This window comes from Narcine bancroftii, chromosome 4 (assembly GCF_036971445.1).
Source record: "Narcine bancroftii isolate sNarBan1 chromosome 4, sNarBan1.hap1, whole genome shotgun sequence".
NCBI lineage: Eukaryota > Metazoa > Chordata > Chondrichthyes > Torpediniformes > Narcinidae > Narcine > Narcine bancroftii.
This window is the reverse complement of record NC_091472.1, coordinates 227,554,404-227,567,748: the sequence shown is the minus strand read 5'-3', so window position 1 is coordinate 227,567,748 and position 13,345 is coordinate 227,554,404. Positions and strand designations below refer to the sequence as shown.

Here is a 13,345-nt window from a genome sequence, read left to right as displayed (position 1 = left end):
CAGACTGAATAAGGGGGTTTTCTTTCCTGAAGACTTAATAAATGTTTTTTTTAATAAAATTCTGGTAGCCTTGTCATCAATATTCCTTCATCACTTTGAATAGTCAAAGCTATATAACGCTTGTTTCATGGATAGGTTATACTTATGGTACAACTTGACAAAGATAAAACTTTACTCAACAATAGCAAATTTTTAGGAGTACTGTACCACAAAGAAAAATGTCAATTAGCCAGAAAATTGAGTGTGCGCTAAAAGAAAGAGAAGCAATTCAGGAGCTGTGGTTTACAGCTAACTTTTATTTATAATCTATATTATATGTACAAAACATTTTCCAAAATGGTAAAATAAAAATTATTGAACTCCAAACACTAATGCTGACTTTAATTTCTGTTTGCCTGCCCTCAATCTCCCCATTGGAACAGTCATTTTGCCCAAGGGCTCTGGGGAAAAAAAAGAGATCTCCATTCTGCAACAGGAAATGTAATCAATATGGTTTTTAAAACAAGGACTGATCCTATGATCAGCTTGTGAATTATTTCATGGCTTCCTGATCATTAGAATGTCCACTGGCAAAAGCCCACATCTTTTTCAGATTTCATCTTCTTGCCTCATTCTCTTTCGAAGATGTTCACTGACTGCTGCAAGAGGATTTACCTTAAATGCAGGGTTCCCAATGGTCTCCTTGAATCTGGCCATTTCTTCCTCTCTGAAACATAAAGCAACAAGTGCAGTGTCAGGACCTAAACCAAAGGCAACTCCTGAAATTGTCACCATAATCACTGCCAATCAGAACAAGGCATGTTCTGGCAGAAATTGAAATTCAAAACTTGAATACTTCAATTGGTGAAAGCCGTTGAAAAAGAATTGAAGGAAGAGAGCAAATTTTCACCCAGAGGGCAGGCAGTGTCTGCAATCTGCTGACTAAAAGTATGGTGGAAGCTGCATCTCAGGTTGTGTTTACTATGCCTTCAGGGCTGCAGTTTAAGAGCTGGAAAAAAAGGATTAGGTTATGTTGTGTGTCCCCGTTTCCCCCCCCCCCCCCCACCCCACCCCCAGCCATCAGACATTCTTGTGTCGTGAATTCTCAATTATTCTCTGATCCTGATGACACCCTTTGCAATTCTGTTCACTGGTATCCTCAGGCCAGATTGTGTGTATAATCCAATGGCAACAAATACTAATTTTGCCAGTTTATATACAAAGTCCTTGTCCAAATACCTCACTATATTCTTGTCGCTTCACTCCGTCCTGGCCTACCTGGAGAACAACATCTCAGATGCCGGGCTGCTGTTCATGGACTCCAGCTTGATGTTTAATATAATCATTCCCAGAGGAGAAGCTGCTCTCGCTGGGATTCAATCCACCTCTCTGTAATTGGATCCTGGACTTCCTAATAGAAAGACCAGTCAGTCTGGGTCAGTCAAAAAACATTGAGCACCATCATGCTGGGCACTGGCCCACCTCAGAGCTGTGTGCTCAGCTCTCTCCTGTTCATGATACTGACCCACGACTGCATCACCAGATCCAGCTCCAAGTGTCATCAAGTTTTCAGGTGGCATAACAGTAGTTGGCCTCATCAGCAACAACGAGTCGCACAACAGAGATGAAAAATCTTGTGAAATGGTGCGAGGGTAACAGCCTGAGTCTCCACAAGATGGAGATGATCGTGGACTTCAGGAAAGCCAGGAACAACCACCTTCCATTAAATTAATGATTAAGACAGAGCCTATGCATACATCTGAAAATTATCCTCTGTTGAAGAAAGCTCTCAGAGTTGTTGGGATGCCACCAGATGGATTGAGAAATGCTTTGATAGCATACAGTGAGAGCTCACCATAAGAGGCAATCAATAGCTCAGCTACAGTTAATGCGATGGAGCATTTTAAATGAATCCACACATGCATTTCGAGTCCAAATAATCTTCGAGGAAAATCCATCTATGGAAAATGAAAACAGTCATTGCAATTGTAATGGTTGCAGAAATTCTGACGAGGGCTTATAAAAGGCCATGTCTTTTTGTTGACATCAAAAATATTTCTAGCCCAACATATCCTGTCATGGCAAATGAACCAAATGAGACATTGAAGTAAAAACAGGGGAACAACTATAATTAAATTAATGTTAACAGAACAAAGATACAAACAGGATTTTATAGAACAAGGAAGATAAAAGGGCAACAATAATGCAAAACAAAAAATATATAAAATGATAGAAAACATGCAAAATGTTGTTGAGCTGGATGCAAAATATACTCTGCTATAAGTAAAGAATCTAAACTTGCAATATTCCATTGATGAATAAAAGACAAGAGAAAACTGAGGGCAAGGAAAGATAATTGCTCCAAATCAAGAATTACAGTACAGGAGGGATGCAATCGGGATAATGCATACAGAAAGACAAAATGCATGATATTAAATTGTCTGATAATTTAAAATAGTAAGGAAAGTATACAAAAGTCACATCAATAAAAACATGGTTAAAGTTCGAAAGGATGGGAGTAGCTCATCAAAGGATAGACAGAACGATACCACAGAAAACAGTTTGGAGATGGCAGCAATTTTAAAATCGTTATTTTATTTCTATACATTTCTATACTGTAAAGGTAGACATGGAATACAGAATAGTGCAACACAGGAACAAGCCTTTGGCCCACATGTCTGCACCACATTATGCCCAAATTAATCCAAAACATGACATGACACTGCGTGATGAGTAACTAAATAAACACACAAACAGAATAAAAGGATATATTACATGAATCAAACTCAAAAAGGATACAATTCCTATAGATGTCCTACATTTTTTTTTAGACTTTATTTATTCGTTCAAAAAACAAATAATATATGACATATACAGCAATTAAACATGAACATTTTTTTATATATATATATATATATATATAAAAAAGAACCCCCCCCCAACCAACTCTCCTAAGGAGAGCCATAAAAAAAGAAAAAAGAAAGAATATTAAAAAAAAGTTAAATATACATATTAAAATCTAATCAATATAAATTGAAATGTAAACATTCCGAGTATAACAGCCACTTATTAATAAAAAAATTATAATTATCATATGAAACAAACATAATTTTTTCCATTATTAAACAATATTTCATCTCATTATGCCATCGATTAACATCAATAATATTTGTATCTTTCCACGTACTAGCAATACATTTTTTCGCTACAGATAAAGCTAAATATACAAAAGCAAGCTGAAACTTATCTAATCCCAAGCCTTTCAGAGGTTGCAAACTACCCAATAAAAATACTGTTGGATCTAAAACTATTTTAATCTTATACAGATGTTCTAAAAACAATTGAATTTTCTTCCAATTCTGCCTTTTCCTCCATTGATTGTAATTCAAAAGATAGATTTTTATGTATCAAAATTGCTACACCTTTAGCTCTAGAATTAAATGAAGAAGAATATACATGCCCAACCCAATCCATTTTTAATTTCACGCTTTCCTTCACATTCAAATTTGTTTCTTGTAAAAAGGCAATATCAATTTTAATTTTCTTAATATATGCCAAGACTCGCTTACATTTAATCGTACTATTTAATCCTTGAACATTAAAAGTAGCAAACCTCAACTTTGACATATCTACTATTATTACTAAATACCAATAGTATCTTTATATAAAAACTCAAATCAACATATATAGGCCCTCCAATAACAAAAATCACAAATTAAATTTTTTTAAATAAATAAATAGATAATTGATAAAGAAAAAAAAAAGAAAATCCGCCCCCCCCCCCAAAAAAAACTACCAAAAGGTAGTAATCCCCTAAACAAAAATTGGGTGTGACTAGTAAAGACCTTAGTGCACATTTCTCCCTCCCCAAACAAACTGTCAATAACATCAAAATATCATAATAACAAAAGAAAAAATAGAATAAGAAAATTCTTCTTTTCATCCAGAAGATTCCAATCTCGAAGATCCCATTTCAGAAGGTGGTAGACTCTTTCCATTCCCGTTTTTCCCATTTCTGCCATTTCTTCCATTTCCAGAACAACCAGATTTTTCTTTAGGAGATAATGGTGGACTACGTCTTTGTCCTCTTGTATCTGGCAATGAATCAGCAAAAATCATTGCTTCACGATCAGTCTCAAAAAACCGAAATTGATAGACTCTGTAAAACACCTTCAACACTGCAGGGTAGCGAAAAGTAGACTTATAACCTTTACGCCACAAAACTTCTTTAACTGGATTGAATCGACATCGACGTTCAATGACATCTTGACTCAGATCAGGATAAAAAAAGACTCTGCTATTCTGAATTAATAATAGGGTTTGTCGTTGTCTCGCATTTTGTACTGCAAGTCGAAGTATCGCTTCTCCATCCAAATAACTCAAACATCGAATTATTACCGGTCTTGGTGGTTGACCAGCTGAGGGTATTCTTCTTAAAGCTCTATGGGCTCTTTCCAGTGCCAATCCTCCAGAGAAAAATTCTTGCCCTAATATTTGCGGAATCCAGTCTTTAAAAAAACGAAGAGGATCTTGTCCTTCTATACCTTCTGGCAAACCAACAATTTTCACATTATTCCTTCTGCTTTGATTTTCCAAATAATCTATTTTTCTTTCTAGCTCCTTCTCACGATCTCCCAATTCTATGACTGATTTTTGCACCTTCAACAGTTTTTCTGTGTTAGAAGTCACTTGTTGTTTACAGTCCAAAAAAGCAGTCTGAAGTTTTTTTAATTCTTCATAAGATGCATCCACATGTGTCTCAACCCTATTTAATTCTGAACTTATACCAGCATTCATTTGAGATGTCAACAAATCCATTCCAGGTTTTATAACAGCTTGAATAACTGAATTCATTTGCATACACTGTGATTTGGTAAATCTCGGCTCTGCTCTCTCTGACATAGTGGCAGAACAAGGTAACTGCAGCTCCTGCTGCAACTCAACAGAAGGCATTTTAAAAGTTTTACTGCGGGTCTGGACTCCCAGCGACGGCACCCCGACTTCCTCAGGGGGTCGTCGCTGGTCTCCCCCCGTATCTCGTTGTTTTCTCATCAATTCGCAAAGAAAAATGATTTCTTCAGATTGAAATGCTACCTGATGCATTTCCAACAATGGAGTCGTCTTCCTGAGTGCTCCCTCCATTGAAATTGAAAGGCTTTCTAAATCGGGGTCCACTTCTTGGGAACACGCACCTTCTTCCAGAGAACGGGTAATTCCAGCGCCATCCTTCATTTGATGAGCAATAGGTATTTTTTTAGCCCCCACAGGAGATCTTTGAGATTTAGGCAATGAAGAGATTGAGCCTGGGGCTGTATCAAGTTGTCTAGGCCCCAAATCTTCAGCACTTCGAAAATGTAACTTCTTTTGAACTTGAGGTTTAGTCTTTTTACCATTAGTGGCCATAATAATTCCTTAATACTTTAAACTAAAATTTAAAAAGTTTAGACTTGAAATCAAAGGGTTAAAAAACAGGTATTTAAAAGTCTGGCCAGAGAGGTCGAGATTGCACGTCGAGACTCTACGCCATCTTGCCACGCCCCCATGTCCTACATTTTTAACAAATCAAAACAAGAGATAGAAGAAGTGTCCAATAATTCATTTTAAAATGATGTTATGTCAGGAGGACTGACAAATGCCATCTTAATTATCATAGAGGTAAATAAATATTTGAGCAAACCCTGGGAATGCAACATCAGTCCAATTCAACATTAGCAGTAGGAAAAATAATGGAATCTCTCCGAAAAGAAAAAAAACAAGGGAACATCTGGAACAAAGTATATTGAATAGGTGGCTTGGAATTCAAAAGGGAAAATCTTGTTTTACCAACTTCACTTAATGTTTAGAAGTAGTAAAAGAGAGAACAGACAATTGAAATGCCAATAAACAATACTCAAACAAATTAATGTCAGTCAATGTAAATCCAGTCATTAGTAGCCAAATGAATTACTAGCACATAGCAGAAAGTGGAATGCAGTGAGTAGCGGTGCCCCACAAAGATCAGTACTAAGGTCCATTCAGTAATGATTGAGACTCCAGATTGAGAAAGACAACTTCCAAATGCAGATGATAACAAATTGGTAATAGTATGGGAGGAATTATCAGTATCGATCAGGGCCACAGTAAATTACGGAGGACATCAATAAACTTCCAAAATGGGTACATCACTGAAAAATGAAGTTCACTGCAGATAAAAGGGAGCTAATAAATTTTGATAAGTATAGAGAGATTACTTGGAAGCTGCATCTCTAAGTGAGATAAAGGATGAAAGAGAACAAATACACTTATCACAAGCAGCAAGGTCATAAACAAAAATCAATCAATCATTTGTTTTTTTACATTCTGAAAAGTTATGAAAAAACCTGTAAATGTGAACCTTGGCTTGACCAGTACTGCATAGAATTCTATTCATAGCAGGACACTGAGAAATTGAACAAGAGATCTTCCTATTTCTTCTCATGATGATGTTGAAAGATAGATAGTTTGCATGCCTCATTCGATGTAAAACCATTCAAAAGCATAAAACAGCTCTTTTTACTTCACACAATGTAACTTTACAATGACAACGGCCTATTTTCAGCAGCAAGAACAATTTACAGAAAGTATCAAGAGCAATAACTTTATCTAGTTTAGTTTCCTAAAACACACACTTGCGCCCAATTTATAAAAGAGCTTAGTTCCCTAAAAAGTAGAGGGGAAAAGAAATGAAAATTCAAAATTATAAAATCTGTCTGGTTGCTTATAAAGCATACTTATCAAAAATGTTTACTGAATTAAGCAACTTTCATTTATAAACCATTAACAATTTTGGTTTTAAAACTGTTAATTTATTCTCAAATTACAGTTCAATATTCAGAGAGTGTAACAATGATGCTGTACAATATTAAATTTTGTTTTTGTCAGGCAAAAAGATCAATTCATGAACAATCTAAGTCAGCACATCATGAGTTGACACCCGACTGAAATATACAAGCCAAAAATCCAATGCATTACTGAATGGAAAATGGCAGTCCTTTTGGATGAAACATCTGCTTGTTCAGATCAACATAAACAATTCCACCGTATTTACTGGAAAATAATCCTTCTGATTAATCTCTGACCAACATCACTGAGATATAAGGAGACAAGTCTTCCACTGAGTAGATATCAACATCCATCCTGTTGCTGCTGGCCACCACTCTGACACTCTGTCATCAGGCATTGCAAGCTTATGAAGGTTTCCCAAATCTCAGGCTTAAGCATCTTCTTGTTCAGCCTGGACCAGGTTAAACCTGGGGCAAGCTCAGTGATGCCATTCAAACAAATGGAAATCAGCTGTTAGAAACAATTTTTTTTTAAAGTTTGTTTCAGTGTGTTCATTGTACTTGAAATTTTCCATTTGTTAAACTTGCCAAAGTGTTACTCAGTGTTTGTGAATGTTTAAGTCTGAGGAGTGGAGACTGTGAAGTGGCACTGGGAATGCAAGGGGTTCCTGTGCTGAGGCAGTGTTGTGTTGAGACAGAGTATCAGGTTCAGTGGGTTCACAGAGATACGAGTCTGGACACAAGGGTTTGCAATCATCTGTAACTTTATTAACACACAATTTATAAAAGAGCATGGGAAAATCGTAATGGGAATAAAACACACACTTGCGCCCAATTTATAAAAGAGCTTAGGAAAATGTTAAACTACACAATTACTAATTCACAGAAGTGATGCAGACATTCACACACTCTAAGCACCCTCCTTGACCCTTGATCATTGGGGAGGTGGCTCTAGTACACACTATGCAGGAATATACACAGCTTCCCGGTCCCTGATCATTGGGAGGCAGATCTAGTACTACACTTTATGGAGGAGTGTACACACACACCCAGACCCCAGCGTTGGGAGTGGCAGTTCTACTGCAAGAATTGATCTACAGCAATACTAAGACTTGGCTTCAGTGCAGTGCACACCTTACCTGCGACCTTGCAAAGCGATATCCACAGTATAGATCTGGCATGGAGCAGTGTCCGGAGCTCGGACCAAGAGGCAGAGAGAGCAAATGTGCTGTGCGCTCCCTTTCAATACAAGGCTAATCTGTGGGTCTAGCCAATGAGGACTCTGGGTGATTTGAATTAGCCAGCAGTAAGATGTGCAACCTTGACTAACAGGTGATGTGACGTTTGAATAAGTTCAGACGAAGAGACACATGACCATCTGCAATACAGGCAGATGTGTCACGCCTCCTCCACACACAACAGGCAGTCCCTGCTTTGCATTCAGTCAGGCAAATGCAAGGTTCCCATGAAAATAGGTCCAGACCCAAGCCAATGTGAACAGGGTCAGATGAGCAGTAAACAAGCAACACAAACCAATTTCCTGATTTGGATTTTGTATTTGGATGATCTTGTTACAAAACAATTTATTTTCACTGTTGTGATGCCTCTCAATTAGTGCCTTGTCTGTGATATATTTTCCCCACATAAATCAAAAGCAAGATTCAGAAATATTTCAGAGACAATAATTAATATTCTAATTTGGAAAAATTAATGGAAACCTTTCTGCCTGTGTCTCTTCATTTTTGAATGTCATAGAACAAGGACACTTACACTAACTTTCGTTTTTGAGCTTGTTTCATCCTCCTGTATTGTATTTTTTCAGGCTTCTTCTTTTCATTGCTACAAAATAAAAGGAATTGTTAAACATCTTCTGCACCTTATAATTTACAAAAAAGTTTATTTTTATTAAGTGACGACATTATTTAACGGGTTTAATGTATCTAAAAGATTGAACTTTGAATAAATGGGAAGGGGGAGAGGGAAGGGAGGGGGGAAAAAGGGGAGAAAATGACACCATATATTCAAGAGAAAAATGTCTGTATGTATTTTGGTCAGTATGGTTTATAGTGTGAAAAATTAAAAAATTAAAAAAAAAGACTGCCTCAACATTTAATAAATCACACCTGATCCCACTGATAGATCACCTCTGCCTTCCTACTTCCCCAGGTAATCTTTTACTCCTTTCCACAACAATAATATATATTTCTGTCTTATAAATATTCAAAAGATTCTGTCTCATTGCTTATGAGAGATGGGTTACTCATAGCGTAAATTTCATGTCATTTCTGCCTTATTTTTGTTTTAGATTCTCCCTTAAGCAACATCCCTTTCACCTCCACCCTGTCAAGATTCCTTGAGGAGCATTGCATATTTTAATAACCTCCCCTCCCTGCCCCTACCTTAATCTTTTGAACTGCAGTTGATATAAGTTGAACTGTTCAACTTTCCTTCAATGGCAACCTATTCTTTCCAGCCAGTGGTCCAGTAAAGCTTCTATGAACCATTTCCAATAGACTACAATTCTTCTTTGATATGAAGATAAATAAATTTTAAAATTAAAATGTAGACCAACAGCATGATAACAGGCCCTTTTAGCCCATGCCACCCAATTGCACCCAATTGACTTACACCCCAGTATGTTTTGAAGGGTGGGAGGAAATTGGAGCACCAGGGAGAATGTACGAACTCCTTACAGACAGCACCAAATCTGAACCTTGATCAGAACCTTGGTCTGGCGCTGTCACATCGTTGAGCTAACTACTATGCTAATCATGACACCTCACAGAGTACACTAGACGCACATCATCGCTGCCTGAATTGACGAAGACATAACCTCGCTATTCTTCAATTCTCTTCATTCTGTTAGCTGACTTATATCAGCATACTGGCTTTTTGTAAATTAAGCACAAGGACATTCAGGTCCTTTAACATCCTCTGCAATACACAAAAGTGCTGAAGAAACTCTGCAGATTGCACAGCATTGGAATGAAAGGATAATTAATGTTTTGGGCCTGACAATCCCAAAAAAAACTCAAGCCCAAAATATCGACTGCTTTTTACTACCCATGGATGCTGCATGACCTACTGAATTTCTCCAGCACTTTTGTGTATTGCACTAGAACACAGAATTTCTTTTTTAACTCCTGTACCTTCTGACCATTTTGATTAGTTTTTCTGAAATTCTTATTTCATTAAGTCAGATTCAGATTTAGATCTATTGAAAGAGCACATACAACTCTCAGATTCTTTTTCCTGGAGATGAGGCAGAATGAGCAGTGCAAAAAAAAAACCAACTCGACATACACTTGTAAACAAAGAAATGTAAAAAAATGTCTGTGCAATACAGAGAGAGCACGAAAGAAAAAGTCCTTAAATGAGTCCTTGATTGAGTTTGTTGTTGAGGAGTCTGATGGTGGAGGGGAGCAGCTGTTCTTGAACCTGGTGGTGTGAGTCTTAGGGCATCTATGCCCCTTTCCTAATGGCAGCAGTGAAAACAGAGCGTGTGCTGGGGCGGTGTGCATCCTTGATGATTGTTGCTGCTCTCTGACAGCAGCATTCCTTACAGATGTTGTCAATGGTGGAGAAGGTTTTCCCTGTATGTGTCCACTACCTTTTGCAGGGCTTTACACTCAGGGGTACTGGTATCCTCATACCAGACTGTGATGTAGCCTGTCAGCACACTTTCCACCACACATCTGTAGAAATTTGCCATGGTTTTCCATATCATACTAAACCCCCGCAAATTCCTGAGGAAGAGGGTGCTAACATGCTTCATGATGCCATTTGTATGTTTGGTCCAGGAAAGATCCTCCAAGATAGTGACTTCCAATCATCCTCTCCACTTCTGTACACCTCTGATTTTCTCTTCCCTAAGTCAACAATTAGCTCCTTAGTTTTGGTGATATTAAGTACGAGGTTATTGTACCATTCAGCCATGTTTTCCATTTCCCTCGTTTACACTGACTCATCACTCCTTTTCGTACATCCCTCTACTGAGGATTCATTAGTGAATTTGTGGACGGTGTTGTTGTCATACCAAGCCACACAGTCATAGGTACATATCAAGTAGAGCAGCCCTGTGGTGCTCTGGTACTGATAGAGATTGTGGAGATGTTCTTACCCGTCTTCACTGACTGTGGTCTGGAGGTGAAGAAATCCATCATCCAAATACACAGTGGGGTGTTGAGTCTCGGATTTTGTAGTTTGCTGATCAATTTTATGGGGATGATGGTGTTAAATACTGAACTGTATTTTCTGTCCAGGTGTTCCAGAGCTTTGTGTAGAGCCAGTGAGATGGCATCTGCCTTAGACCTGTTACTACAATAGGTGAACTGGAATGTATCCATGTCATCACTCAGACAGGAGCCGATCTGCTTCATCACCAGCCTTTCAAAACACTTCATCACTGTTTTTTTGTTTGAATATTTTATTTTTGATTTTCATGGACTCAGAAATTCAAACAACCAATACAATCCCTTTCAACACTCCTATAACACACAGAGCCTGTATTTATTCCTTCCCCTTCCCCCCCCCCCCCACCCCACCTCCTGACCCCAATACATGTGGTCATATAAATTATACAGATACAAATACTAGTGGGGTTCATGACCCCTTCAAAAACCTAGGAAAAAGCCTGCAGAAACCTAGGTAAAACAAGTAAGTTGATTAATAACAAAAGGTAAGGAATAAAAACAAAAAAAGCTAGAAAAGCACATCGTCGCATCATGTTTTATTTCATTAATCCCACTCATTTCCCTGTTGGGATGGATTGTTACAGTACCCATAATTCTATGGGGGGGGGAAAACTAGTCAAATTTGCATACTGATGTATTTCATATAGGGAATGTGTCATATTTCCTCCTTAGATTGTACATTATTTTCTCCAGGGGAATGCAACTCTGCACTTCCATTTTCCATCATGTGGAATTTAAATGGGAGTCAGACTTCCACATAACTGTTATACACCATGGCTACTGACGGCAACCATCATGAATTGAATTTGGTATTTGGACAGTCTAAAACTCATGTCCCCAATATCTCCCAGAAGGTAGAACTCCGAATCTTGTGGAAAATCCACCTTTGTAATCTTTTTCAGAATGTCCCCAAGTCCTCCCAGAAGAATCTCAACCTTGCACATAGCCAGGTGGAGTGGACAAAGATTCCAATTTCCACACCACACCTAAATCACAACATTTCATTACTGTTGATGTGAGTGCCACTCACATCAAGCATTAAACAATTTTCACTGCCACTGAACTCAGAATGGCAAAGCAAATATGATTCCAGAAGGTGACAAAATACTCCGTAGGGTCAACTGAAATTTGTTACATACTTAGTATAGAAAATTACACACCAGCTAGCTTGCCATCAAAAATAAGGAAATTGCTCTAATTTATTAAGGAAGTGATGACAAGTTACCAACATAAAAATGAGATTGAGCAGAGTCAGCATGGATTTATGAAAAAGAAATCACATCGGAGAAATCAGTTCAAATACTTTTTGAAGTTGTAATTTGATAAAAGAAAGTCAGTGGATGTTGTGCATTTAGACTTCCCTAATGCCATCCATAAGATGGCAGGCAAAGTTAAAATGAACAAAATTAGAGCACATGGTATTAAAGGCAATGCAATATCAAGGAATGGTTGGTTAAAAGATATAAAAATGATAAAGGAGTCATTTTGGATTCGAAGACTAGAATTAATGAGTTATTTGGTGAGGCCAAATTTGGAATATTGTGTGCAGTTCTGGACACCTAACTACAGGAAGGATATTAATGAGACTTGAAAGGCACAGAGAAGATTTACTCAGATGTTGCTGGGTCTTCAGAGTTCAGTTACAGGGAAAGATTCAACAGGTTAGGACTTTAATCCTTGGAGAGAAGAAAAATGAGGGGAGATTTGATAGAGGTTGACAAGATTATGAGAGGTTTTGACAGAGTAAATGTGAATAGGTTTTTTCCACAGAATGGGGGAGAGAAATACAAGGTTTAGGGGGAACATTAGAGAGAAGTTCTTCACTCAGAGAGTAGTGGGAGCTGCCATCTGAGGTGGTGAATGTGGGCTCGATCATGTGTTTGAAGAATAAATTGGATAGGTACATGGATGGGAGAGGCCTGGAGGGTTATGGAGTGGGAGCATGCCAGTAAGACTACGGTCGTGATGAATATATGTCATCCTGTCAGTCATTAACAGTGTGTTAGTGTTTCAGAGGGAGATGGATAAAATTGTTAGCACGTATGAGTTACAGGGTATGTTCCCCTATCTGGATAATGTCACTATCTGTGGTAAGACCCAGACCGAACATGATGACAACCTAAACAAATATCTAGCAACAGCCAAAGAACTCAACCTTACATTTAACAAGGGTAAATGTGTTTTCAATGCAACAGAGCTACCCATTCTGGGCTACATTATTCACGAGAGCGAAATCCGCCCCGATCCTGAAAGAATGGCACCCCTTAAGAAGTTGCCACTCCCAAACTCCGCAAAAGCCCTTAAGAGGTGTATGGGATTCTTTTCCTACTACTGCAAATGGGTACATGACTATGCTACGAAAGCACGCCCCCT

The 13,345-nt window shown here is 38.0% G+C and overlaps 1 protein-coding gene across 2 annotated transcripts in view; it reads right to left on the bottom strand.

Annotated features, from left to right (window-relative positions):
• Positions 1-276: 276 nt before the first annotated feature.
• slx9 (SLX9 ribosome biogenesis factor) overlaps positions 277-13,345 on the bottom strand; it is a 176,598-nt gene continuing 163,529 nt past the window's right edge. The window contains exons 5-6 of one of the 2 annotated variants that reach the window (XM_069934218.1): positions 8,550-8,618; positions 277-706 (exon numbers count right to left, since the gene is read on the bottom strand). In XM_069934218.1, coding sequence (XP_069790319.1) covers positions 589-706; positions 8,550-8,618 — 187 coding nt within the window. In that variant the 3' untranslated portion in view covers positions 277-588. Of the gene's footprint in view, positions 707-3,801; positions 4,074-8,549; positions 8,619-13,345 lie in introns of those variants that run through there. The other variant, XM_069934219.1, reaches the window with a different exon arrangement.